Consider the following 26,736-nt stretch of genomic DNA (forward strand, 5'->3'; position numbering starts at 1 on the left):
GTAAATTGACATGAAGTAGAGAGGAAGGCTAGATAATGATGATTTCAATAGTGTGAGGCGGCCTCCAATAGATAGTAATTTACCCTTCCATGAGGTAAGTTATTCTGCATTTTTCTGATAATTGGGTCCCAAGTTGCCATTCTTGATAAGTTGCCACCAATTGGTAGCCCAAGGTATGTAAAAGGCAATGAGCCAGTTCGACATAGTAAACATCTAGCAGCCTGAGATAGCCAAGAGTTGTCCACGTTTATACCATATAAAGCACTTTTATGAAAGTTGACGCCAAGTCCTGATACAATATGAAAAGCAATGAGGGATTTTTTTAAGTTGCATAAATAATCAATATCAGGTGGACAAAATATGATTGTATCGTCCGCGTACTGGAGATGCGAGACCGAAATACCATTCGGTCGTGTAGGTATGCCCTCCCAAAGATGCAATTCGGATCCTTTTTGCAGGATTAGATTCAAAGTTTCCACTGCCAGATTAAAGAGGAATGGGGAGAGGGGGTCCCCCTGACGAAGCCCCTTATTGAGTTTAATGGGCTGAGTTGGGGACCTGTTAATCAGAATTGATGCGGATGCTATCATAACACAAGCTCTAATCCAAGAGCACCATTTGGGTGGAAATCCCAACTGCTCTTGTACCCATTCCAGAAAGCTCCATGAAAGGTTGTCGAAAGCCTTATGGAAGTCGAGTTTTAATAGGGTCGCTTGGATCTTTCTCCTCTTGCAGGTATCAATAATCTCGCTAGCTATTAGGGCACCGTCTAGAATTTGACGGCCCTTTATGAATGAGGATTGTAGCGGGCCGATTAAAAAATCCATTACTTGTTGTAGCCTCCGAGCAAGAATCTTGGAGATAATCTTATAAACACAGCCCACCATGCTAATGGGCCTGAAATCTTGGAAGCCTTTGGGAGATTCGGTTTTGGGGATTAGTGCAATGAAGGTTGTGTTACACCCCTTGGGCAATTGAGAGGTGTCCCAGAATTTTCGAACTGTTTCATAAATATCAGGCTTTATCACGTCCCATGCGGATTTAATAAAATTGAAATTAAATCCATCAGGCCCAGGGGCCTTGTTGCCATCACACGCTGCTAGAGCTGAATCAATTTCTTAATCAGAGACTGGCTCTGTGAGCATGGATACCTGGGATGGTAGCAGGCGTTTGAATTTTAGATTTTCAAAGCGAGGTCTGATATTGAGTTCCTCTTTGAACAAATTCCGAAAATAGTTCGAAGCCTCTTTGCTTAGATCTGCAAAATGAACAGGGTTAGTAGAATTAAGCATTAAGGAGGAGATGCTGTTTTTTCGCTTCCGGATGGAAGCTAAAGTGTGGAAGTATTTGGTGTTTCTATCGCCTTCTTTGATCCACTTGGATCTGGAATTTTGTGCCCAATATGATTCCTTTCGTTTCAACCATGTCCAGAGCTGTAATTGAGCCAATTTCCGGTCATGGAGCTCGTTCTCATCAAGGTTTCGAGCACTGGCTAAGGAATCAAACCGTTGGATTTGATTTTCAAGTCGCCGGATATTGTCGTCAATTGAACCGAATTCATTTTTATTCCAGCTTTTGAGTTTTTCTTTCACCATTTTGAGCTTATCAGGGACCAGGAGATGGGAGTTGTCAAGCCATACTTTTCGGATAGTGGGAAGGTAGGTTGGGTGGTTGATCCAGCGGTTTAAGAAGCGGAAAGGTGTTGGGCCATTGCTAGGGAGAGAAGTTTGGGCTAGAATGGGACAGTGATCAGAGATGGTTCGGTTTAGGAGGGAGGTGCAAAGTTGTGGGAATGTTGTTATCCATTCTGGGTTTACAAAACATCGGTCCAATTTGCTTTTTCGGTTGTTGTGGAACCATGTGAAAGATCCATTGGAAGGTGAGATTTCTATTACCTCTACTTCTTGAAGGAAGTTCTGGAAGTCATTGGATCCCTCCGTGGAGAAGAATTGACTTCCTCTATCAGATGGCGAGAGTGTTTCATTAAAGTCTCCTATGAACATCGAGGGTAGCTTGGATTCCTTCCAATAGGATGCTAGTTCTTCCCACACTATTGCCCTTTCTTCAATGGAGCATGGGTTATAGATGTTTACTATTACACACTGGAAATTAAGAATGGGGAAGCTGCCACATAGAGCTATCCAGTTTCTTCCAATTCTCGAAGAGGACAGATTGAAGAGGGAGTTCTTCCAAAGAGATAAAAGTCCCCCCGAGTTTCCAATTGATGGGCTTGCACACCATCCTATATCGTCATCCTGCCACAATGATCTTATAGTTTTTGGAGTGAAGTTTTCGATTTTGGTTTCCTGAATAAAAGTGAAGGTTGGTTTGTGGAAGTGGATTAATTTTTTGACCTGGGTTCTCGTTTAACTCTTGCCCCAAGTCCTCTACAGTTCCAAGATAATGTGGACATAATTGAACAATCTGAGGTGAGAGATTGGGAGTGTCAGACATTAGCTGAGACCCAGTCTGAGTGTTGTCGTTGGATGATGGCAGTTATAAGATTTTCTATGCATGAGATGGGGCCATCAATTTTTAGCCCTAATTTCGCTGCCAGGTTGAGGACATCTGCTGAGGTAATTTCGGGAGGAGGAGAGCTGAGGTTTGGAGTGTGGAGGGGGTTTTTGGGATTTTTTTTTGTTTTCCTTTTTTGGAGTTTTCTTATTCTTCTTTGGGCATGGTTGATTTTTGCTTCAGTTGGGATAAGAGATTCAAATCTTGGCGGGAACATTGGACCAGTAGAGAGGGAAGATGATGTCGCTGGATTTTTCGAAATTGGAATTGAAGGGGGGCTGGGCTGTTTTGGTGACGTGGGTGAAGTGGGAATGTTGAGAGGTCCATTTTTAATAGTTGTCGGGGATTCCAAGGAAGTGGGAGAAAGCATTAATGGGGAGGGCCCACATGGAGTGGCAGCTTTTTGGAAAATGATTGGTGAAGTTGAGTTTTTGGTTTTTTTGTTTTTTGAGGTTTTTTGATTGGGGCTTACAGAGGGATCTTTTGGTGAGTGAATGATTAGCTGGCAGCTTTTGTTGGTTACATTAAAACCAGCAGTCTTTATTGATTCATTGGAGAACTGAAGAGATTTTTCGGGACTTACCTCATCATTCAATTCATTGTTGGGAGATGAACCGTTGTCATTATTATTGTTGGTGGAAAAAAACTGTGGCATGCCGTCGTCCCTACCGCCGTCATCTGTATCTTCATCTGATAGTGGTGGTGGTTTGTTTTTTGGGTTTTGAAAGCTTTTTTCAGCAAGGTTTTTATGATCCTCAGATATGAAAATTTTTGATTTTTCACCATCAACGTCAAATATCATCTTGCAAATGATGTTGAATAAACAGTCTGTGAAAAGGAGGATTTTTGCATATTCGAAGTTTGAATATTCCACAGAGAGAACTCTCCCAAATATACACCCTATGTTGAAAAATTTTTCATAGGACCAACATTTAAGGGGCACGCCATACACCTTGATCCAAGTCTCCTTCCACAGTGTACCGCAGCTACTATTGACCTCCTTTAGTTCCTCGAACCAGTTTTCAAGCCATTTGCTCTCAAGCATGGCCTCTTTGTCTTCAATTGAGGAAAATGTGATCAGATGAAGTTGTCCTCCTAAAGGCTTGATTTTTAAATCAGTTACACCTTCTGCTAGTATGATTTGGTGTATTTGTGAGGATGATAGGGATGATGTTGCAGTAGCAATAATGCTTCTATCAAAGAGTTCATCATTTTCAAGAGACTTAACTCCTTTCATTGTGATCATTTGCTCCCCTTCAAATTCTTCTACTGTGATCTCATCTCTTTTTTGTTCCACCTCTTCACCCAGGGTTCTAGAGCTCATCCTCCTAGCATGGGTTGGGACAAATTGGAAACAGTCAGGAATGGGTTCAGGGTCATTGTTGGGCATGACTTGGAGTGGGGAAGGGCTTTGGCCAGGTTGAGTCTGAAATTTTGCGTTTGGGGTTGGTTTTGGGTTAGGTTGAGAGTTTAAAGAAGCTTCCAAGTAGGATCTATGGTCTCGGAATGCAGTGACTTTTGGGGGTGCATGAAGGGGTTTTGATGTGGGTGGGGGTTTGGAGGGGGGTTGGTTATTGGTTCGGTTTCTGGGTTGAGAGGAGGACTGCATTGAATCCTTTTTGGCTGCAAAAACTCGAATTCTGCCATCAGCTATCTTCCTTCCATTTTCCTTTTTAATTGCCATTTTCTGGGAGGAAGTAGAAAAGAACTGAACAAAAGCAAATCTATGTTTGCATTGTGGTCTGATTTTTTCAGGGATGGAGATATTAGCTATGGGTCCATAGGGTTCAAAGGTTCGGGCAATGTCGTAAGAGCAGATGTTGATAGGTAGAAAGTCTACGAAGCAGGTTTTGGTGGCTGGCTGGTTGTTTGGCTTTGAATCCCGGTGGTGAATATTCCGGCGACGAACTGTAGTCCAGGGGGGGTTTCTCTCACTCTCTCTCTCTTTCTCTCTCTCTCTCTCTCATCGTTTACTATATATGCAGCACTCCTTTTGCATCCACGTCACTTATAACAATGTTCCCGCAACTTTGTCAAAAAAACGCGTTTCTGATGAATTTTGGTGTGAAACAACACTAGCATTTTTCCTCAGAATTTCCCTATATTATTAAGAGGGGTGTATCATATGTAGAGAATTATATCAAATTATACTCATACTTGCTTAGAAGATATTCTTAGAATTCTTCATGTGTTCCTGAGACAATTAACATACAAACACTTATAGGAATAGAACTTGAAATCAACCAAGTCCCATTATTTTCTTCTTTGTATCTCATAGCTACTACAGTGAAGTAGTGACTCGTTGATCATAGTGGGTCAAATTACTAATAGGGAATGGTATCCTATATGCGCTCGAAAGATTCATCCAGTTCACTCACTGCAATACACACATCTAACGATATTTGGGTCTGCTTAGTTATTATGAAAATAATACCATCTTCAATTATGCTTATAAATTAGTTCAGGTGAATTCAATCTCAATTCAAAACAGAATTAAGTTGTCCAATTACTACCAAAATAAGTTTATTCAGTTCGGATCACGGTCTAGTTTGTCATTTAAGTCATATTTTTCCAGGTTTAAAGTAAAGTTATTATGAAGAAAGACAATTTGAATGATCCAACCTACTTAAAGTGTAAGAAGTAAAAGACATAAAACAAACATCTACACTAACCATTACTCCACCATACCATTATTGCTTTTTCAATCGAAATTAACGATCATATATGAATGAAAAACTTTTGAAATCTATATAATGAATGAAATGACTTTTTTAAATGAGTATGAGATAACTTATTTAACTACTACTAAATTATAACATAGAGAAAACTCGAGGAATCACCAGGACTCAAATACTAATTTAAATATATAGTATGACTCGTTAGTTCAAGTATAAGCTATTCCAATCTTATTTGGAGGTCCCTGACGTTGGGAAATAATATTAACTTTGATTCTGTTTACATCTATGACATCTAGCTCTTGGTGCCAGTAGTTCCAGCAACAAACCAGACAAGTACAGTATAATCATCAGCATTCTCTTCCATATTTCAAAAAATAATTTCCACATTGATGTTGAGTTGCTACTTACAAATTACAATTTAACCAAGTTACATATTGGGCATGTACATGATTCCCTCAAAGTAAGCTATACAAATATCTAATAGAACGGGACTTTAATTAATATTCGTAAGATCGACTCCTTTAAGAAGAATTTTCTATCAAGAACATGAAGTGGCACCAGTGTCACAGAGCCCAGAAGTTTGATTTCATCTGTTGAAATGTCAACTAATATGAATAATCAGACCAACAACAATCCAAATCTCCAATGACAAGACGATTTAATGGTGAATGCCGAAATATTGCAGGTGTTAGACATTGCCTGCCCCGGCTAGTTCTCTTTGCGCTCGAGCAACAAGCAAATCATAATCCTGCATATAATCATAAGATGAGAACTAATAAGAGGTAGATTACATAATCACCAATTGTCCATAAGCATTTGCTCAGACCCGGTATTAGCTGCACAAAGATGTCAAAAGTAAAGCAAAATACATAAGAGTTACCCTTCCTCTTCATACTTGGTAACTTTTTACATATGTTGCTCAATTTTAAATGTTCTTTTTTTCTTGCAACTAAGAGACGGCCTCGACTGTGTAAGTACCTGTACAATAGCCTGTGCACAAAGCTTTCCCGATAGAACAGCACCCTCCATAGAAGCCAAATACTTCTGCTTTGTGTAATCGCCGGATAAATAGAAACCCTCTACTGGTGATCTTTGCAGTGGCCGACAAGGTTCACAGTCTGGAACTGTCTTGTATACAGACCTACCAGAATAATCAAGGGTTAGTACTATTTCTGTATTGTTTGATGAACAACTACCAATTTCTTCATCAACTTTCACAAAATATCTCACCTTGGAGTTTTGACGACATGATATTTGAGGATCTTAGCCTTGCTCCCATCTGCTGCAATTTCATCAGGGAAAAGTTTGGCAAGTTCCTTCATTGTTGCCTCGATAATATCAGCATCACTGCGAGAAATCCATTCCTCTGCAGGTGCAAAAACCAATTCCAGCATGGATCGATTTGGATCATAATATTCCTGAATACAATAAAAAATTGCCTACTCATCAATTGATGAGAATAAATTGGATAGTCCATCGGCTGAAACAGTTAGTACTTTCCACAGAGCTTTCTTGCCTGGTTAAAATCCGAGTTCTATAATAACCAATGCAAACAGTCTCGGGTAAAAGATGAATGGAAGGCCCTAAAAAAACATTGATTTTTTATAAAACGGACGAAAAGAAGGATGTTGACAAGTTTGAAGTTAGAAAATATATTTTTTCTCATTAGATAGCAAATTAGTAAAGAAATTTGTAAATGAGATAGCAAGTGGTATGATATTTGAGAAAGATTGATAAAAAGTCAAAGGTCAGGATTATAGAAGGAAAATATAATAGAGAACAAGAAAATTCAAGGCAGAGATCAGAAATTGGCAATGTAGTGTTCACCTTGCAAGCTACTGACATATCAGCGTAGACACTCAAAAGCGAACTCCTGCAGTAACAAAGATAAAATTTCATGCGACAAGTCAAAAACATGAATCAAGTTGTTGGAAACGATGATCGATCATAACTGCCTCCGGTAAGCTATGTCAATATAACAACTAGGAGCCAAGAACTTTTTTGGTGTTGGAACATATTCAGGAGTCTATTCTTATCCAGTTTAAGAGTCAACTAGTGGTTGTGTTGCTCCTACTTAAGTTTCTTAAAGACATACTCAAGTTCCATCGAAGTTAAGACATTGTGTTTACAAGTTGGATTATTTGAATCTCACTCTGAATTGGTCATGATAGTGGTAAGCCTTAGTTTTGATGGTTCACGCTTAGAGGCAAGGCTTAGTTGTAGCCTTGTAGGTGAGAAACCTCGTACAACTTTTAACACTTAGTTTAGATAGTATTGATGAAGGGAAAGTTGAGGGAAGGAGAGGGAATGAAGGGGAAGAGTGAACTTGCTTTTCTCTTCCAAATCTTTCCAACATCGGAAAGATTGGTTTATAAAAGCAAAGAAAAATGGATCCCATCAATTCCCTTCACTTCCCTTTCCCAGTGTTGTATCAAAACAAGGGAAAATGAACTTCTCACTTTCCCTTCTCTCCCTTACTCTCCAAATCCTCCTTTCCCATCAAACTATTGAAGTCATATGCACGTATAATAATAAAGCTATTCTTACACAAATATTTGCTTTCAACGAGCTACAATTACCCATCAACTAAACAACAAGAAGACCTCACCAACATAAAAAGTTCTTCCTCTTTCCAAGAACCTGTATCCTTCTATACATTCGAGACAAAAGCAACAGGCATAGTTCACAAGGGAAAGAAAATTTTCACCAAAATACTTTTACCAATTTCATAGAGGAGTTTTATCTTATCAAGAATGATTGTGGCTCCACTTTTTATCTTAACATAAGTTATGACGCTCTTGGTATATGCTTATCAAAATGTAATTCTTCAGCCCAAAAGGAAAAGGAGGAGTTGAAACAAGGCCAGGATTAGAGTGACTGTGAAGGGGAAAAAATAAATTTGAGAGCTACGAACGAGAAACTAAATTTGATGCTAAGATCAAGCACAACCTGCTGAAGAGTAGATGGTCATACGTATTCCTCAATTTCCTGTCAAACCTGCAAGAAGCAATACTTTAATGTCAGACAGTCAGTCCCCGTAAAAAAAGAAAATTATCTTGGACCAGTTCACAAGGAATGGGTGAGTAATTGAGAGAAATTAGAGCAAAGAATTTCCGTAAAAATATTGTTTTCTTAAATAAGCTGTTACAAGACAAAAACATATAATAAGGAGAAGCTCGATTAAAAAGTCCCAATGGGGGAGACATAGAAAGATTGCCAATAAATCCATTCAAATTCTCACTCGGAGCAGAAGAAACCGGCCTGAAGAGAAGGACATGAAAGTGGCAAACTGGCAATGATAGGCCGTTTTAAAAGAGCTTAATTGCTTTAAAAAAAAGCCAAGGAAAAATTGAAAATACAAGAGACAAACAGTTATTATGCTCACAGACAGAAAACATAACAGAAGTAGATACTAGATACAGTCAATAATTATATGAAGTAATAATTACACGGAACAAAAAACCAAACATAATTTCACAAGCAGCATTAGTGAAACACTACATTATCAGAAAAGAGCAGGCTTATTAACTAACCATATGTGAACGTTAATCACCGGAACTCCAACTAATTTCTCCAACTTTTTGAAGTAAGACATTTCTTTCCAATCATCAGGTAGGAGCAGCTTCAAAATGTCAACTGACAAAGAAATTTAGGAGTTATATCAGAAACTAGTTACAAAAAGAGGCTATTTTAGTTTTATAAGCGCTTGTCTTAACAAAGGCCTCTGCAATCTCTTTACCCTGATGCTTTTTCAGAGACTGATAAAGGACATAATGCTACAACACAAGAAAGAGAAGAAGACCTGGAGCCGCAGAGACATAAGCATCTCCTCTTATTTCGCTCCCATTATTTAGCAAAAAACACTTCACACTTCCATCCTGATTTAACTCGATCTTTTTTATTCGAGAATTAAGTCGCACTTCACCTCCTAATGACTTAATATGCTCAACAATAGGCATGCACAGCCTCTCTGGAGGATTGCCATCTAGGAAAGCCATCTTAGAACCATGCTTCTCCTGTTGGTGTTACATTACTATCACATCAGTTTGTTGAGCACAATACGAGGATTATACATTTCTAAACTAGCTAAAAGTCCCAAAAAGAAGCAGTCAAGAAGCAAAAGTTTCTCACAGAACGTAAAAGTGACGAACAATTAAGATTGACATGTGCTCATACCTGCAGAAATCGGTTCAGAGCAATCAAGATGCACTGCATTGAAAGTTCATCGGGATTTATGAAGTTTAGTGCCTTTGACATGGCAATGAATACTTCATCAGTTACACGATCAGGTACACCCTACAAAATTCGCAAAAATATTTTCAACACTCGAAGTCCCTGCAAAGTCAAAGTTTTTAGAGCTAGGCTTACAATAATCAACAGAATCAGAAAACAATTATCAATTGACGGTTTGAAATGAATGAATTTTCCTACTTGCTTCCTCATCCACTCTTGGACACTCAAACCATCTTGTGCCTCAACATATGACTGTCCACCAACCATAGCAGGCAAGAGGCCAATAGCAAATTTGATTTTCTCTGGCCAGGTTAGCATTTCATTATTCCTTAAGATTGCCCATATGCCTGCCAAACATATTGGATAGCATCAAATACAATTAACCTGACTCACTAGAAGATAAGCATTGAGATTACATAGATATTTTATCATATAGCTACAAATCTCACAAAGACAATTGGTTACAGGGGCTGGCATACCCCTAGAGCAAGATATGATGGATTAGAATGAAAATATCGTTTATTATCCAGTATCTAGTTGAATGGTGGTATATCATGCGATCCCTTATTTACATAAAAAGCATAAGGAATATTTTTTTTCACCTTAATAAACAACAATGCCTCACAACATTGTTGTGCATAGTAATAGTATAAATTTCAAGGTTTAATTGGTCTATATGCTTTCTTCAGTTTCAGATTATGATGTGCATCAAACAGCCCACTTAACCTTGCACCTCATACACCTCATTTGTTGTGCATAGCAGGCAAGTAGATGCTTTTCATATCTAATGTCCAACAGCCTACTTGAAAATATAGCTAACGACATGTAATCAATCCCCTAGCCTGCACCCCCACCCCAAAAATTTAAGTAAGAAGAAAGACCTGAAAAAAGGAAGAAATTTGGTAGGAGCTTTGTGAAAGGCATTAGCTTCATCTTAATTTGGGTTAATACTTCGATAGTTGGCTTAAGAATCATGATCAGCATACTAACCATTCAACGGTGCAGGCAGGACTTCGGGAAAATCAAAGCGGCTGAATTCACCAGGCTTGCTAGGCATTGCAAAAATCATCGAGTGTTCCTTCCATTGCAACCGGTCATTAATACCAAGCTCTCCAAAAAGATTCTGGACGTTTGGATAAGCCCCAACTTCAAGAATATACGAAGCTATTCAGTACATAGAATTGACAGTAACAGTAAAATTATCTGACAATGACACCAGATTAACATTGTCAAGTCTTCTTTAAGTTTAAAGAAAGTCATGAGGAAGGTTGAAAGGAGACACATCCTTGAAGTCAGATGAAAGGGCCAAGCTACAAAAACTTCCATATATTGAAAATTGCAGTAGACTGTAGCACAGTAATCCACTCACAGAATATATGTAGCCCAGTCTCATACCAGTCCCCATCCTCGTCTTTCCATGCTGCTATCTATCAAGCAAGATATGAATGACAAGCGTAAGTAGAATTACTACCAAAAAAACCTTGTACTCCAGCTGGAAAGAGAAAGCAATACTAGAAAGCCTAATGTCATTGAATACTATGCAGCCACATAAGCTAGCATTTAGCTACAGAGGGTCATCATAGCGCAACTATGTGTAGCCTATAGACTAGTTTGTGAACATTTTAATTGTGACAAGGACAAGAACATTGATCACTCAGAGAAGAAAGCCTTTTAAAATTCTTGCATACTATTTTAGACTTAGATTGATGCAATATATGTAACTTTTATAGTTACAACCTCAAGCAAAGAAGAGCAAATCGAATGTACAACCAGGATAATGCAGCACACTTAGTCATCAGCATTATGGTCTCTGCAGGACAATACCTTTAAGTATAACATGTCAATGCAATAACAAAGGAAAAACTGTTCCAGCTGTTACCTAACATGCATTGGGGAGAGGGGAAGCACAATAGATATTTTCTGGAGCTATAGAGTACAAGCACAGAATAGCACTCACCTTCCCACCCAAAACATCTCGTGCTTCCAGCAATATGGGTTTGTGACCTGCATCTGCTATATACTTTGCCGTGGATAGACCAGCCAAACCTGGAATCCAATCAAGTATTAGAACTCAACTTGCATATCAGCATGACAAAATTATTTAAAATTATATCTCCATATAATAAACAGTCTGCTCAGTCCCTCTCCTTTCTGCTTATGCCAAGCCCACAATTTGATGCTGTTTCTACAGATAATTATGAGCTCCTTATTAACAAGATGCCTCAGAAGGCAAGCATACAGACACAATATCAAATCCCCACCAGCAGTGAAAATCCTGCTGTCCCACATCCGAAGTAATTGTGTTATTTTATTGGAAATGACATGAAAGTATGTGTAAAGAAGTCTCCTATAAATTTCTACAACAAAAAATAAAAAAAGATAGGTAACAAGATTGACTCTTCTACAGCTTTGTGAAACAAACTGTTGAGTTCCTCCACCACATTAGAGATAGTAACATCAAATCTTTTGTTCATTTCTCTCCAAAATCTAAATTAATAAGTGAAGCTAGTGAAAACTTAAGCACGACATTGCTTAATAGATTGGAGACCCCAGAAATAATTATGCCACATTCATGCAGCAGAAAGCTCAGTGTTAGAAAGATAATGGTTTCCATGATCATTATCATTGCCTTAGATGAGTTATATACAAACTGCACTACCATAACGATAGCCTACAAACATGGACTATAAGTCCTATAATTAAGCATACATCCTTGCTATTTATACAAAGATATGCACATAAGAGAATATATGGAGGTATATTCTAACACTCCCCCGCAGTTGAAGCGGGAGGACGGCGCACGCTTAGACTGTCCCGAAAATCTTCAAAAAGAACTAAGGGAAGACCCTTAGTGAAAATATCTGCAATCTGATAACGGGAGGGCACATGATGGACCCGAACTAGGCCACGGGCCACTTTCTTTCAAACAAAATGAATGTCTAGTTCAATATGTTTGGTGCGCTGGTGTTGTACTGGATTTCCTTGAGAGATACATGGCACTCACATTGTCACAATAAACAAGAGTTGCTTCGGTAAAGGGACAATGAAGCTCAAGCAATAAACTTCGAAGCCAAAATGACTCACATACAACATTGGCAACCACTAGTGGCACTCGAACGAGATAAAGCAGGTTGGCGCTTAGACGCCCAAGAAATCAAATTTTCTCCCAAAAACACACAATAACCAGAAGTGAAGCGGCGGGTGCCCGAAAAACCCAGCATGGCAGCATCAGTATAAGACACTAGAGAAGAGATGGAGGAGCGATCGAGGTGGAGACCATGCTCAAGAGTACTTTTGACATAGCGAATAATGCGCTTAAGCGCATGCATGTGACTATCATATGGAGCATGCATATGCAAGCAAACCTGTTGAACCGCATAGGAAATGTTCGGACGAGTGAATGTAAGATATTGGAGAGCCCCTACAAGACTCCGATATAGAGTAGGATCAGCAAATGGCTCACCCATGGTAGCACTAAGCTTCGGTTTAGTACCAATTGGGGTAGAGTTGGGTTTGCACCCTGCACGCTTGATTATGTGACTGAGACAAAAACAATCCATCCTTGGTTCGATAAACAGCAATGGCAAGGAAATAGTTCAAAGGAGCAAATCCTTCATAGCAAACTCGCAGCCAAGACTAGCCATAATAGACAGCCGAAGAGCATGAGAAGAAGTCGTTAAAATGATGTCATCAACGTATAATAGAAGATATGCCATATGAGCCCCCTTTTGATAAATAAACAAAGATGTGTCACTTTTAGAGTCAGAGAAACCAATTGAAGTAACATAATCAACAAAGCACTAATACCAAGCACGCCATACAACGACTTCTTGAGCAGACACACATAATCAGGATGAAGGGGATCCCGAAAACCCATAGGTTGATTCATATACACCATTCTTTTAAATCTCCATGAAGAAAAGCATTTTTTACATCCAGCTGGTGAATAGGCCGATCCTTAGACAAAGAAAGCCTGAGAACCATGCGAATGGTAGGAGTGATAATCGGACTGAAAGTCTTCCCACAATCAATGCCAACCTGCTGAGTTTACCATCACCTACAAGACGGGCCTTATGCCTCTCAAAAACACCATTAGCTTTTTCTTTATGAGAAAAAATCCACATAGATTAAATAATATTATCATGAGGAGGACGGGACAACAACTCCCACGTCTTATTTTTAATAAGAGCATCAAATTCATCAGCCATAACCAGATTCTAATTCGGGTCACGAAGAGCAGCTAAGGGGTTTCGAGGAAGAGGAGATTTCGAAACCGACGTATGGAGGTTGTATTTGGGATTGGGCTTAATTATGCCATGTTGGCTGCGTGTGACCATGCGAGGAGGAGAAGGAGGGGGCTGGACCGAATCCTCATTGGCCGAAGGAGGGGGAGAGGCCTCACGAGAAGGACGAGAGGACTGAGCCGAAGGCCCACTACCTCATGATGCGGAGAGGCATCAGGGGAGGGGAAATGAACGGGACGCTAGGCCAAAGGAAGGGAAGGTGAAGTTTTGGCCAGGGAGAACGCGAGCTGGGAAGGGGAGCATCTGGCTAAGGAGAAGGTTGGGCCAAGCGATTTGTGAGGGAAGGGAGAGGGATTGGGCCTTGATTTTGTGAGTGAAATTGAATGTAAGGGGACAGCCCATCATCCAAAAAATCATACGAACAGCAGTACGGGGATGCATTGTAGCAAATAGAAAAATATTCTCATCAAAAATGACATGTTGGGAAATGAAGATTTTATGTGAAGATAAATCATAACACTGATACCCCGATGGTTAGAAGGATACCCCAAAAACACGCACGGTGTAGACGGAGCTTGCAACTTATTAATAGTAGTGGAAGTGAGGAGGGGATAACACAAACAACCAAACACGCAGAGATGGGAGTATGAAGGGTGTTTTTGATAGAGAATTTCCAAAGGAGACTTGTGATCCAAGAGTTTACTCGGAAGTAAATTATGGAGATATGTTGCCATTTGATGCCACAATGAAGGGGGCAAAGATGCATGAGCAAGAAGAGTCCAAATGATATTATTTATAAAACGAATTTTGCGTTCAACTTTACCATTTTGTGGTGAGGTATATGCCAGTTACTCACAAAACTTTGGAAATGAAGAATTATCAAACTCACGCCCATTATCACATTGAACATTTTTGATATGACACGCAAATTGGGTGCGAATATGAGCATGAAAAATTAAGAATTCGTCATACACATCAAATTTGTGAGCTAACGGAAAAATCCATAAATAGTTAGAATAATCATCCAACAATAACATGTAATATTGATGCCCCATAGAACTAAAAAAAGGGTCCACAAGTCACTATGAATAATATCAAAAGGCATACAAGTGGTAGTAGTAGATGAAACAAACGACAACTTAACTTTTTCCAAAAATGCAAGACCGACAAACACTAGGATCACAATAATGACTACATTCAACGCTTTATTACGCATAAGAGAATTAAAAATAGCAGCTCCTGGATGGCCTAAACGATCATGCCAAAGAGAAGAAGATAATGCAGCAAATCTTGATGCAGGAGAAATAGTGGAAATGGTAGGAGTGAGAGGATAACGATCACCCCGGCTCTCACATCTCATTAGAGGCATCCCCATCTGAAAGTCCTTCATAGAAACAGTGACAGAGTTATGAGTAGTGAATTTGCGAACTGAAACAAGAATTTTTTATGAGTTTAGAAGCATGAATAACATTGTTTATTAATAGTGGCGGGTTGGGGGATGGCAAATGAGTATGACCATAACTGCGAATTGAAATAGACCCAACACTACCAACAATAATACCAGAGTTATTTGAATTGCTCAAATTAAAATAAGACGAGAGATTACCATTGTTGGATGTCATGTGAGAAATTGCATTCGGAGGGCTCAACGTCATAGTGTGCATTGTGGCTTCGATATCACTGAAAATCAAAGCATTTTGGGTCGTGAGGGCGTGGCCCTAACACGCTGGACTGGCCTGCTGGCGAACTGGAAATAGGCCTAGAGGCCGAGTCCATTGTTAAGTGGGATAAGGGCATGGAGGCATGGCCAAGGAGGAGGCCATGCCCATGCATTTAGCTGCACCCAGTCCCCGTAGAAAGGCTGCATGTGGCTGTTGTCCACCGGTGGTCCGCCACCACCTTTGTCGCCACCCTTGCCACCATTCCGATAGCCGCCGGAATTATTTTTTTCCGGCCACCCGAGGAGTGATTTTTATGGCCCTTGTTCTTATGTTTAGAGTGAGAAACAGGAGAATAGGACTCACCCTCATCAATATCCTTGGGAGCAGTGACAACAAGCGCCGAGCCGGACTCAGCCATTATAGTCAAGCCCGACTGTTCTAAAGTGGGCATCGATCGAGCCTGGTAAAAGGGCGGAAGTGGCTTGCTTTGACGAATCAAGGTGCCCACTTCTTTGTAAGCACGACAGAACCCCAAAACCAATTGAAGAACTAACCTTTGATTCGTGAGAGGAGCCCCAACATTCTTTAACTCGTCAGCGAGGGATTTAAAACGTTGGAGTACGCAGACACATTTGGAAAATCAACCATAGTTGTACAAGAAAACTCTTGCTCGAGGACCACACACGTGAGTTTTCATTGTCCTATGAAAAGATATCTCGGAGACAATTCCACGCTTCCATGGCCGAGGAATCTGGTTCGAGAATGGTGGTCAACAGGTCATTGGATTTCATTGAAGAACGGTGGCGTCAAGGGTGGCCCACAATTCTTTCTCGGCATCAGTCGAAGGTATTGTTGGACCTTTGCCAGTTTCCGGTGGAATGATGTGATGAAGGACCCTATATGACCGAGCGTAAATCTTCAAACTTCAGCCCAAAGTTCCATATTGGACGTTTTCCATCTCAAGAACAACGAAAACATGGTTCTTGATGTTGGAGACGGCAAGAGCCAGATGAAACTCGTGTTTACCGGCAGCCATGGAGGTTGAGAGAGAAGAAAAAAATGGAAAAAAATAGCGGAAGCAAGAAGATGAAGGAAAGATGCCATAAGGCTCTTGATACCATGAAAGATAATGGTTTCCGTGATCATTATCATTGCCTTAGATGAGTTATATACAAACTGCACTACCATAATGGTAACCTACAAACATGGACTACAAGTCCTATAATTAAGCATACAATATATACTTGCTATTTATACAAAGATATGCACATAAGAGAATATATGGAGGTATATATTCTAACAGTGTTAAATGTACACAACTTAGCATAAGTTGGCGAGGTGGATGAGTGCTAGCTCTGTGTGCTACTCAAAGCACTCACCCACCCTCGCCAGCTGATAGAGTACAAGCAATATAACCTTCTTGAGACCTAGGTATTCCGCATTAAGAATAAACTGATAATCCAAAACAGGTCAACAGCCTGTTCATTATTCCTATTAAGCTACTCAGCACCTAGAGTCTCGAACAACCGATAAAGAATCATTAACACGTCCTAAAACTCCACCAATGAGGAGCCATTTGATCATAATCATGACCCTTTCATCTCAAACTCACAAAATGCTTACAACCAAAGCCCATATCAGCTATTAGCCACTAGCTATCTCAAAGCCTCTATCTTACACCCAAAAATTCATAAACAGGTTCCACAAACATCACATTAAATATGCCTCCAACAAAAACAAATGAAACCAAAACCCAATTTGTAAACCAATAAACAAAATTACAAGAACCTAATGCACAAGATAAGTACAGGGGACCAATTGCACTCACCTGCACCAGCAATTACAACTTCTAATGGCTTCTGAGGACGAGGCGAATTTCGAAAAGTTGCAGACATATAAGCAGCTTCCAAGAAATTGACTGTATTATCAAGCTCAGGCCTTGGGTAATCTACACAAACAACCTGCAATACACATATATAAATCAATCCCACATAAAATTCTATTTTCACATCAAATCCCAGAAAACAAACCATAAGAATAACTAAAAAGAATGCATAAAACCTTTAATGGGCAGTGCCCAATTCTTTGCTTTCTGCCAAATACTTTGCTAACACTGAAATTTCTTACAGAATGACCCATAAATTCACTTCCCCCAGATGATACTGAAGTGGGGTTACTTGAATTTCGCAAAAGAACATATCTTGAAGTAGATTGTGTAGCACAAGCATATCCAAAATTACTCATTTTGTGCCGCAAAAGTTTATTTGTTTTTCCTTAATCAAAAGTTTATGTTGGGGTTTAGAAATTTGATAAAAAGGGTGTGTGAAACTAAAGAAACAAGGGAATTTAAGCTAGATTTGATGTGTAGTAGTAGTTTCAATGCTTATCATGGCCATTTTTTCTGTTGGGTGTGGGAGGTTTTGAAGAGCCAAGTTGAGCTAAAGGGAGTAAAAAAAGGGCAGTGGTGTCAGTTTCTAGCTATCCACAGAAAGTTGCGAGCAGTAAAAATATTACTTATGTGACGGCGTGTGCCGTGTGTGCGTGTATTCATCACCTACGCATATTTTTTTGGGTTGATTGAAGGAGTTTGAGAGCTAATTCACTTTCCAAGGCTTTTTCTTGGACGATTGTGTACGGTTAGCGGTTAGTGTTAGACGATTTTTTTAAATAAGTTGAGAAAAAAAAAAGTAATTAGGATGTCCTCGAAAAATCCTTAATTTATACTTCCTCCGTCGCATAATATAGTGTTTGTTTCTTTTTTACACGGTCTTCAAGACGTAATTTTGACTTTTAATATCTTCAATTTCGTATTAATAAAAAATATAAAAAGTGGGTATCATGAAACTACACATTGAAACGAATCTAACAAGATCCCACATGAATACCTTCGATCGCATTGATAATTAAAAAGTTATCGCCTTCCATTTGTAGACATTGAATACCTTCATTGATTGTAAGTAAAAGACCTTATTGAAGAGCTTATTGTCTAAGTAAATCTTTAATACTAGTCTTATATGTAGGCGATGCATGCGATAATATATAAAGTTATACATTAAAATATACTATGTATTTAGGTAACACAAGGGATAAGAGGAATGAGATTAGGGAAGGAAGAAGAGGAACTCGTTGAAAAAACTGTAAAATGTGTGTAACAATTATTCATGGGAGTTGTGCTATTAAATTAGTACTTTTACAAAAAAAAACTATATGTTGATTTCAAAAGTTAGTGACTTCCACATAAAGTATTCAGTTTTGTCGTGCTTTTTAAATATATATATATATATATATATATATATATATATATATATATATATATATATATATATATAAAGTTTAGTTTGTTGGTGTTTTTTGGTCTCCTCCTCTTCTCTTATATAATAGAGATAACTTTTTATTTTGAAAAAATATCTAAGAAGTATACTTTACAATTTGTGCAAACCTGTTTATTAAACAAAGTTACTCATCTGAGCAGCTTAAAATATTTATATACTTTTTACTATCAAATTTCAATTAAACAATTAGTATTATGTGCACTGTTTGTATAATATATATATTTTTTCACCATATACCCTTGATAAAAAAATTGCACCATATACTCTTGCATGTTTTCGAATTCACTATATACCCTCCACTTTTGATAATATACATCCACTTACCCTTAATGACTAATGGTGTTAACATTCGATAGTCATTAAGCCTTAATCCGCCCCTGATCCTAATTAACTAACTTAAATCTAAGCCAAACATAACTATAACCCTTAATCTAATACCCTAACCACCCCAGTTCCCCACTGTCCCACCACCCCTTACCCTAGCCCACAACCCCCCCAAACCCCTTCTCCTTCAGACCCGCAAACCCCTCCCCCTCCCTTAAACTCGCAACCTCCTCCCCCTCCCTTCAGACCTGCAACCCCCTTCCCTTTCAGATCTATACGAAGATGAAGAAGATGACGACGACTGTGGCGGCGGTGGAGGTGGAGTTAAAGGAGGCTCTTTCAGATATGTACGGAGAAGAACCCGAAGACGACGATGAAATGTACGGCGCTGCGCATGATTCAGTAGGGAAAGGGGATGGGGCTGCGGGGGAGTGGGGAGGGGGTGGGCTTTGGGGGTGGTGAGGTAAAGGGTGAGGGATTGGGGGGCTGCTGGGGTAAGTGGTGGTTAGGGTTAGGGTTAGGGTTAGGGTGTAATATCCCTCATGGTTGCTTTAAATGAATTTAGCAGGTTACTCATTCTAACAAGATGCATCTTTATTTTTAAGAGCTCATTTTCTTAGTTACTCTACAATTAAGTGTGCTTGACTGAGAGAAGTGCAGGTATGGGTGACCTTCTGGAAATTTTATCGGGGTGCACATGAGTAACGATAAAATGCGCCATAAGATCTTATGTTGGTTATTTGAGGACAGTTGTTAGCCCTGGATGCACATTGGTGACGATATACTCGACTCCTCATGGGTAAAGGGTGCTACAAATGGTATCAGAGCAACTCCACGACTGCGTGCTGATCGTGTGGATAATTAATCCAAGGTTAGTCGCCTACTGGGGGAAGATTCTACGGCTATATCACCGGTTGCATGTCGAATATGTGATTAGTTTCCAGGCTGGGACAACCCACACGTCGTTGTGGCCGAATATGTGGATTCTTCAGGCGCAACGAGGGTGTTATTGTTCTCAAGTGTGGGTGTATGTAACACCCATTATGATTGCTTTCAAGAAATTTAGTAGGCTACTCATTCTAATAAGATGCATGTTTCTTTTAGAGAGCTCATTTCCTTAGTTATTCCACAGTTAAGTGTGCTTGGCTTGGAGTAGTTCAGGGATGGGTTACCTCTTGAGAAGTTTCTCTAGGTGCGCATGAGTGAGGATAAAATGTGCCAGAAGAACTCGTGTTGGCTATTGAGAATAATTGTTGGCTATGGATGCACATTAGTAATGATATACTCAACTCTGTATGGGCCAGGATGTTACATAGGGTATTAGATTGGGGATTAGGGTTAGGGTTAGGGTTTGGCTTAGGTTTATGTTAGTTATTAATTACGGTTAGAGGGGGGATTAGGGGTTAATAACTAACGACGTTAGCTTTCCATTAGTCATAAGGGTAAGTTGATGTATTTTTTTAAAAGTGAAGGTATATGGTGCACAAAAATTTGTAAGGGGTATATGTTGAAAAAACTGTATATTAATTGTTAGACTAGTTCATTTTAAGCCAAAATGGGTCACTTTTTAAGTCAATAGTGGCCACTTCAAAATAAAATGTAAGTTTCTACCTTAGATGAGTTACTTTTTTTTTTTATCGGACATGAGTTACTTCTATATGAGTTAAAGTAACACATTTTGTATGATAAGTAACTTTTATATTAAAAGAGTCACTTTTATATCAGGGTCCACATAGTACAACACGCTAGAAATTTGGTTTTTTTTTATTATACTTAAGTAAAATGCTACTCAGATTTAACAATTAAGCACAATGAGTAAGGGAATAGAAAACCGCTACGCAAAATAACTGTTTATTCAATATAACTGCTACTCTTAGTAGCGCTTTATAGTCAACCCTCCAACCACAACAAAGGCACTTAACGGCTAACGCATAAGGAAACCCATACACCCATGGCCCTTGTAAACCGCGATTAGAGGTAGCGATTTCTAGGCTCGGCCTGGGGGGCTGGCAAAACCGCAAAAGGGGCACTCTTCCAGGATCCGAACTTTGAAGAAACTAGAATTGTACTATAGATATATTTTTATGTGACTTTAAAATTTTGCTTTCCAATAGAGTCCTGATATCTATGTGATATATTTCTTCATTTTTTTACTTATGTTATTTTTCATTTAGCACGTTTGTTAATACATAAATTTAACCATTAATATGTTTATCAGGGGGTGTTTGGTTCACTAGTTTTAGGTATGAGGTATGGGTTTGGAATGAACAAAACCCATACCTAGTGTTTGTTTAACTTATTTCTAAATTTTAAACCCATACCTCAAACAGTGGCGGAGCCACTTGGTAACAAGGGGTAGCAAGTGCTACCCCTAAAAGATCTTGAAAAAAAAATCAGTTTAGCTACCGCTAAAGTGGTCGCAAACGGTCTTAGCGACCAATAAAACGGTCGCAAACGGTCTTAGCGACCAATAAAACCGGTCGCAAACGGTCTTAGCGACCAATTTGTTGGTCGCAAACTGTTTTTTCAATCTTGATAACAATCCTGTTGCAGAAAACTATAACTATGTCATTTATGGCAACTTAAATCCTGGGATGTTAAAGATGATCCATCATTATAATCCACCATCAAACAAAATAATTTTACGTCAACCACCCCAAAAACTCAACCAAGTTGAATTCTTTTTTTTTTATTGTTATTATCTTCATTTCTCTAGACCTCACTTCACAAGTAACTTCCCATAAGTATAGGCACATCAGTCTTCTTTTATTTATTTTTCTTCGGTTCAATCTTGAAATATGAATCCACTGCTTATTTTTTCTTCTAGTGTTTGTGTGCCACTCCCCGGCCCCTTCTCTTTTATCGGTGGAATTCACAATACCTAACAAATATTTAAAGTTTTTTTTACACCAATACACCATTGTTTTATACCAAGGTTGCCTAGCAAAGCCCGACCCACCTCCACTGTCGTATAGTTCTTCAACCGGTCACAGTAGTTAGGGATATATAATTTCTTTTATGAATAAGGAATTGATAATTACAGATTTTTGACTTTATAGTGAATCTCTAATGTGAAGTGTGAACATTTGTATAATAATAGATAACTTGTGATGTTGTGAATTTGTGACTTGCTATTAGGTATGAAAATACTAAATGAGTTGATGATTTGTGAATTTTGTGTATTTTTGTTTTGTGTAAAGATATTTCAAAATTATGAAGAGGACACAAGATAGTAATATTTCACATTTTTTGTTCTAGAGGGGCAGCTAGTAAAAATGTTGATTTTTTTGGGTGTTAGATATAATCATGATATTACGCTACCCCTATCTCTAAATCCTGGATCCGCCACTGACCTCAAACCCATAAGGTATGGGGTTTAGAAACTCATGGGGGGAGGTGGGTATGGCTCATACCTTACCTCTAGGTATCAAATAAAAGAAGATTTTTCATTCCTAAAAGAAACCAAACACAAGGTATTAAATATCAAGTTCCAAACCCATACCATCTTGGTTTCATTCCTGATTCCAAACCCATACCATAATATGAACCAAACGCCCCCCCCTCAAAAGAATTCTTATAAATTCTGAGCTTAAATCACAAAATGCATGTTGTATCCTCTTTATAAAATTCCTATATTCCTATAGTTTTTTTTATAACTTCTTCCATTGTTTATTCTAAAGTTGCCAAAAAAATAAAAATAGATATTATACTACCTCCGTTCTTTTTTAGTTGCAACGTTTGACAAATTGCACTATTCATGTTCTCTTATTTGACCACATTTATTGATTTATATGTTAAACAAAATATAGTCATGTGGGGTCTTGTTTGATTCGTTTCGATGTAAGCTTTCATAATATCAAATTTTTATAATTTTTACTTACATACAATTAGAGATAAAACGATTTGAAATTCTACATTGGCAAGCGTGAAAGTCAAAATGTTGCAACTAAATAAAAACAGAGGTAGTATTTAATATTACCATGTTATTTTATTCGTAATTACTAAAAATTTACTCTCTTCTGTCTTTATTTGTCTCGACTCTCTCGTCTCTACCTCTCTAGCCGGACTGCTCTGCTTCCGCCATTATCACCACCAGACACGACGTTGCGTCGGCGGGGGAGCCAATCAACACCACCAGTCAGCACCGTGAATCAGAGGCCGGCTGCAGCTGCACCACCAATCACCACGTGTCGCATCAACTCAGGTAAATTTTTTTTTTCGCGAAATTGATATACAATATGTTAGTAATTAGTTGTCATATTGTTTACTTAGAAGTTTATAATTTGGTCGAATCATGATCTTGTGTAATTTTTTTTGGGTTGGTAATTTATTGGAAATTGGAAATGAAAAGTATGAAACTAGGGTTTGTATAATTGTCCAATTTATATGTTTGTTAGTTATGAAATGATTGAATTGGTGGGTTTGTGTCATAATTGGTTTTTAATGATTGATTTTTCGTTCAATTAGTTGTGTATTGATTGCAATTTCCAATCTTGTGATGGTTATGTGACTGATTCTTATTGTTTATTAGCAAATGATTAATGATACACTTAAGTGAAAATAATAATTTAATTGTACATTGAAAAAAGTGAAATTTCAAGGGACTTCATGCTCTTCAATGATAGATAATGTGAGTCCTTGCTCTAATGATAGTGTGTCCTCCTCATCTTCGTCATTGATTTCTCCGGAAATCAACAAAATGATATGGGATTAGGGGTTCAATTGCTAGTAGTCTACCGTTGGAGGAAGAAGAGTTGGTTTGTGATGTTGAGCTTCTTCCTCAAGATATGGGTAATAGAATATATATTTGTCCTACAAATCAACTAAATCAAGATAGTAGAGATTTTTTTTCCTCCCATATTTTGGGTTGTGTAAAATCAGATACTGTACAATTTTGGGGTTGTGTGACTTCTAAGTTCTAATATTGGGTAAAATTATGTGTGATTATTTGATTATTTTCCATACCCCAAATTCAAAAGCCTTGCTCCACCACTGGAATCAAGCACAGTTTATGTAGATTTAGTTAGTTGTCTTGTAAACTTAGAGTCTTAGACAAGCTAAGATATTGCCTTGACTAGAGGGGAGGTGTTCCTAAAGACTAAACGTGGTTGTTTCCTTGATTTCGATAATATGTTTTAAAGCATCTCCGAAAAAAAAAGTAATTCTATCATTTTCCACCATATCTTTTCTTAATAAAAGGCAGAAGTAATTTTTTCTAAGGTGGAAAGGAACAATGCATAAACCCCTTTCCCAAATTTTCTAAGGTGGAGCATTTGCCAGTATTCACTGATTGTATTCTGACATCTAGGTAAGTTTCCCAGTGAGGGTTCAATTCTCTGACTACAGAAAATGTTCAGGTACTTGAAGGAGCCTTGGAGTCCTGGGCCTTTTCTTCTTCTTTTGGTTGTAAACATCATTTGGGCTTGTTTTCTTGGAATTTCCGTCTATTGTGAAGCTTTTGTTTTACAAACTTGATGTGGGATTGTTCATCCATTGAATTTGGAGGCTCTAGGTTTTTTGAGTTTGTTTCATTGTTTAGGCAAATAAATTACTTCTATCTCTGAATTTCTGATTGAAAATTTAAATTTCAGATTTGTTGTATTCAGGGCATGACCGCATGAGACAAAAATGACAGCCATTGAGAGAGCAACAGCTGAAACTCCTAAAAAATCTGCATCCTTTTCAAGCTTTCAATACTCGGGTTTGAAAAGATTGGGGAGGAGGAACCCATTTCTAAGATACGGGCTTCCTCTCATTTCCCTCACTGTGTTTGGGTCTGTTGGCCTTGCTCAGCTCTTGCAAGGAAGGTAAAGTTTGATCACTGTCTCTCAACTCAAATAAGCAACTTTTGCTTTCATAGGTTTTTGAAAGCAGGGTATTCCAAGCCACTTTGCTTGGAATGGTTTTTAATAGTAGCATTATCTTTGTTTTCTGTTCGAGAAAATTTCGATTCACAATAAAAAGGACTGTGTAGTGTCATTAATGTAAAAGCTCGGTATCCGCCATCCCCCTCCTTTTCCCTTGTTCTTTCTCTTTTGTAATGGAGTTTGGAGCCGCTGCTATACCAAAACCCAACCTACCTATGTTTTGATGCTTGATTTGAGTCAGTTAGGCTTTTGCTGCTCTATACTTTAAAATGAAGGGGGCTTGTAAGGGAGTACAATATGAATCTGTTTTTTTTTTTTTCTGGAGGCTAGTGGGGATTCTGTTTGATACTGGAATAATTTGCTTCCATCTCTATCGTATCTGTTCTTACATCGAAAAGCAGTATTGTTTGTTCTTTTGAATTTATTTGCTGAACAGTTTACCCCCTTGGACCCCCCCCCCCCCCGCCCCCCCCCCCCCCCCCCCCCCCCCCCCCCCCAAAAAAAAAAAAGTATTTTGTAGAGTCAAACTTCACTATACTGGTTTGTAGGAGAAGGGTGCTTCATAATGCTCCATCTGGACCATAATTGACTTTCTTGTTTACTTCCCTCTCTCTCAAGTGACACTTCATGTATGACTTTTCTTGATTCTAATTTCTGAATATCACCCCCATTTAAAAGTGAGATATATTTTACTGGGACAAAAAGTTTCAATCTTTTCTTCTTTTGTTTAGTTTCGTTTTGGGAGGGGTGGGTGCATGCAATATGTTGTGATTCTTTAGTCATCTGATATTGATTTGATCTTTTACTTGTATTTCTATTGGGAGTTCAGTAAGGATATTGCCAAAGTGAAAGATGATCAAGAGTGGGAGATTATTGAGGAAAGAAAAGCTCTTTCCAGAACAGGACCTGTTAATGCATATCAACCAAAAAATCTCTCATTGGAAGAGGAGCTAAAGGTATATAATCTTGTTTATGTTATTCAATTTACCATACTCTGTAGATATCAATAAATGCTTAGTGCTTACTATATCATTGGATGCGTTCTTCGTAGGCGTTGCAAGAGAAAGTGGACATAAATAGCTATGATTACAAGAGAATCCCTCGGCCTGATGAAGGCAAGTCTGCCAGATGAGGTCTTCGATTGCCATTTTTAGGAATCAGCAGCAGCAAGCATGCTATCCCATCCCAAGTTTTGGTTCTTTTCCCCAAATTTTAGTTTTCTTGTTGGCTAAACATGTTGTTCTTGAATCACTATGTATGTAATGGAAATGTAATAATGCCAAGTTTTTGTAATTGATGAATTTTGTTTCATCATAAAATTTACCGTGTCTGCTAAGTGCTATCGGCAATCGGCAATCGGCATCAGTTCAACGAAGCTCAACTGTAGGCTATACAAATTCTTTTTGAAGGATAAGCAATACAAAATTGTAATGTGAAGTCATCAAATCATCAGTGTTATACATTTTGAGTGGGATTGCAATAGGGAAACCCTAATTTGCACCAAATTCTTAATTTTTTGGTTGACATTGAAGTAGTACAATCTAGTCACCAAGTTTCTCAAGACATGTCTGCAAAAATTATAATATTCTCTTTCAACTTATTTAAGAAAAAAAGAGTTGATTAATTTTGATAAATTTTAATAAGCTATAAGTTTCAATAAATTCGCATAATTTTAGATGAATAAAGATAATCTTATGTAGATTGAATTTAGTTGAAGATAGCACACTCTGTTACTACTAGAGATCTTTTATAATCCCATATGGTGTCTCATGTAGTATCACGACTAACTTTTGTGTTACTACTTTACTCACATTATGTAAATAATTTGATCTACTAAATTTTAGATTGATGAAGTGACAAACTTAGAAGAGACAAAGACACAA

The 26,736-nt window shown here is 38.4% G+C and overlaps 2 protein-coding genes across 4 annotated transcripts; one reads left to right on the top strand and one right to left on the bottom strand.

Moving 5' to 3' along the window:
* Nucleotides 1–5,526: 5,526 nt before the first annotated feature.
* Nucleotides 5,527–17,827, bottom strand: LOC104899658 (15-cis-phytoene desaturase, chloroplastic/chromoplastic). Its single transcript, XM_010686886.4, has 14 exons — nucleotides 17,392–17,827; nucleotides 17,159–17,291; nucleotides 11,383–11,471; nucleotides 10,795–10,852; nucleotides 10,416–10,571; nucleotides 9,624–9,772; nucleotides 9,369–9,488; nucleotides 8,995–9,208; nucleotides 8,726–8,828; nucleotides 8,142–8,189; nucleotides 7,020–7,065; nucleotides 6,423–6,610; nucleotides 6,171–6,333; nucleotides 5,527–5,940 (listed from the first exon to the last, which is right to left on the bottom strand). The coding sequence occupies exons 1-14, from the start codon at nucleotides 17,572–17,574 to the stop codon at nucleotides 5,881–5,883; spliced, it is 1,710 nt and encodes a 569-aa protein (XP_010685188.2). The 5' UTR covers nucleotides 17,575–17,827; the 3' UTR covers nucleotides 5,527–5,880.
* A 5,140-nt stretch (nucleotides 17,828–22,967) lies between these two features.
* Nucleotides 22,968–26,358, top strand: LOC104899659 (hypothetical protein). 3 transcript variants are annotated; one of them, XM_048648546.2, is made up of 4 exons: nucleotides 22,968–23,191; nucleotides 24,602–24,793; nucleotides 25,683–25,809; nucleotides 25,905–26,358. In XM_048648546.2, exons 2-4 carry the CDS (start codon nucleotides 24,615–24,617, stop codon nucleotides 25,983–25,985), a joined length of 387 nt encoding a protein of 128 aa, XP_048504503.1. In that variant the 5' UTR covers nucleotides 22,968–23,191; nucleotides 24,602–24,614; the 3' UTR covers nucleotides 25,986–26,358. The 3 variants fall into 3 exon arrangements, with proteins under 3 accessions (XP_048504503.1, XP_010685189.2, XP_010685190.2); XM_010686887.4 differs by having other exon boundaries at nucleotides 22,969–23,190; nucleotides 24,578–24,793; XM_010686888.4 differs by having other exon boundaries at nucleotides 22,969–23,190; nucleotides 24,593–24,793.
* The last annotated feature ends 378 nt before the right edge of the window (nucleotides 26,359–26,736 follow it).

The sequence above is a fragment of the Beta vulgaris genome, chromosome 7, assembly GCF_026745355.1.
Source record: "Beta vulgaris subsp. vulgaris cultivar EL10 chromosome 7, EL10.2, whole genome shotgun sequence".
Taxonomy (NCBI): Eukaryota; Viridiplantae; Streptophyta; class Magnoliopsida; order Caryophyllales; family Amaranthaceae; genus Beta; species Beta vulgaris.

What these genes read in the sequence shown, in the direction of transcription:
- LOC104899658 (XM_010686886.4), bottom strand. Translation starts at nt 17,574, where the DNA reads ATGAGTAATTTTGGATATGCTTGTGCTACACAATCTACTTCAAGATAT. An exon ending in AGTTGTAATTGCTGGTGCAG is followed by an intron (nt 11,472 to 17,158) that starts GTGAGTGCAATT and finishes ATTGGATTCCAG; the next exon opens with GTTTGGCTGGTCTATCCACG. An exon ending in TTATGTCTCTGCGGCTCCAG is followed by an intron (nt 8,829 to 8,994) that starts GTCTTCTTCTCT and finishes TTTCTTTGTCAG; the next exon opens with TTGACATTTTGAAGCTGCTC.
- LOC104899659 (XM_048648546.2), top strand. Translation starts at nt 24,615, where the DNA reads ATGACAGCCATTGAGAGAGCAACAGCTGAAACTCCTAAAAAATCTGCA. An exon ending in GCTCAGCTCTTGCAAGGAAG is followed by an intron (nt 24,794 to 25,682) that starts GTAAAGTTTGAT and finishes TTGGGAGTTCAG; the next exon opens with TAAGGATATTGCCAAAGTGA. An exon ending in CATTGGAAGAGGAGCTAAAG is followed by an intron (nt 25,810 to 25,904) that starts GTATATAATCTT and finishes CGTTCTTCGTAG; the next exon opens with GCGTTGCAAGAGAAAGTGGA.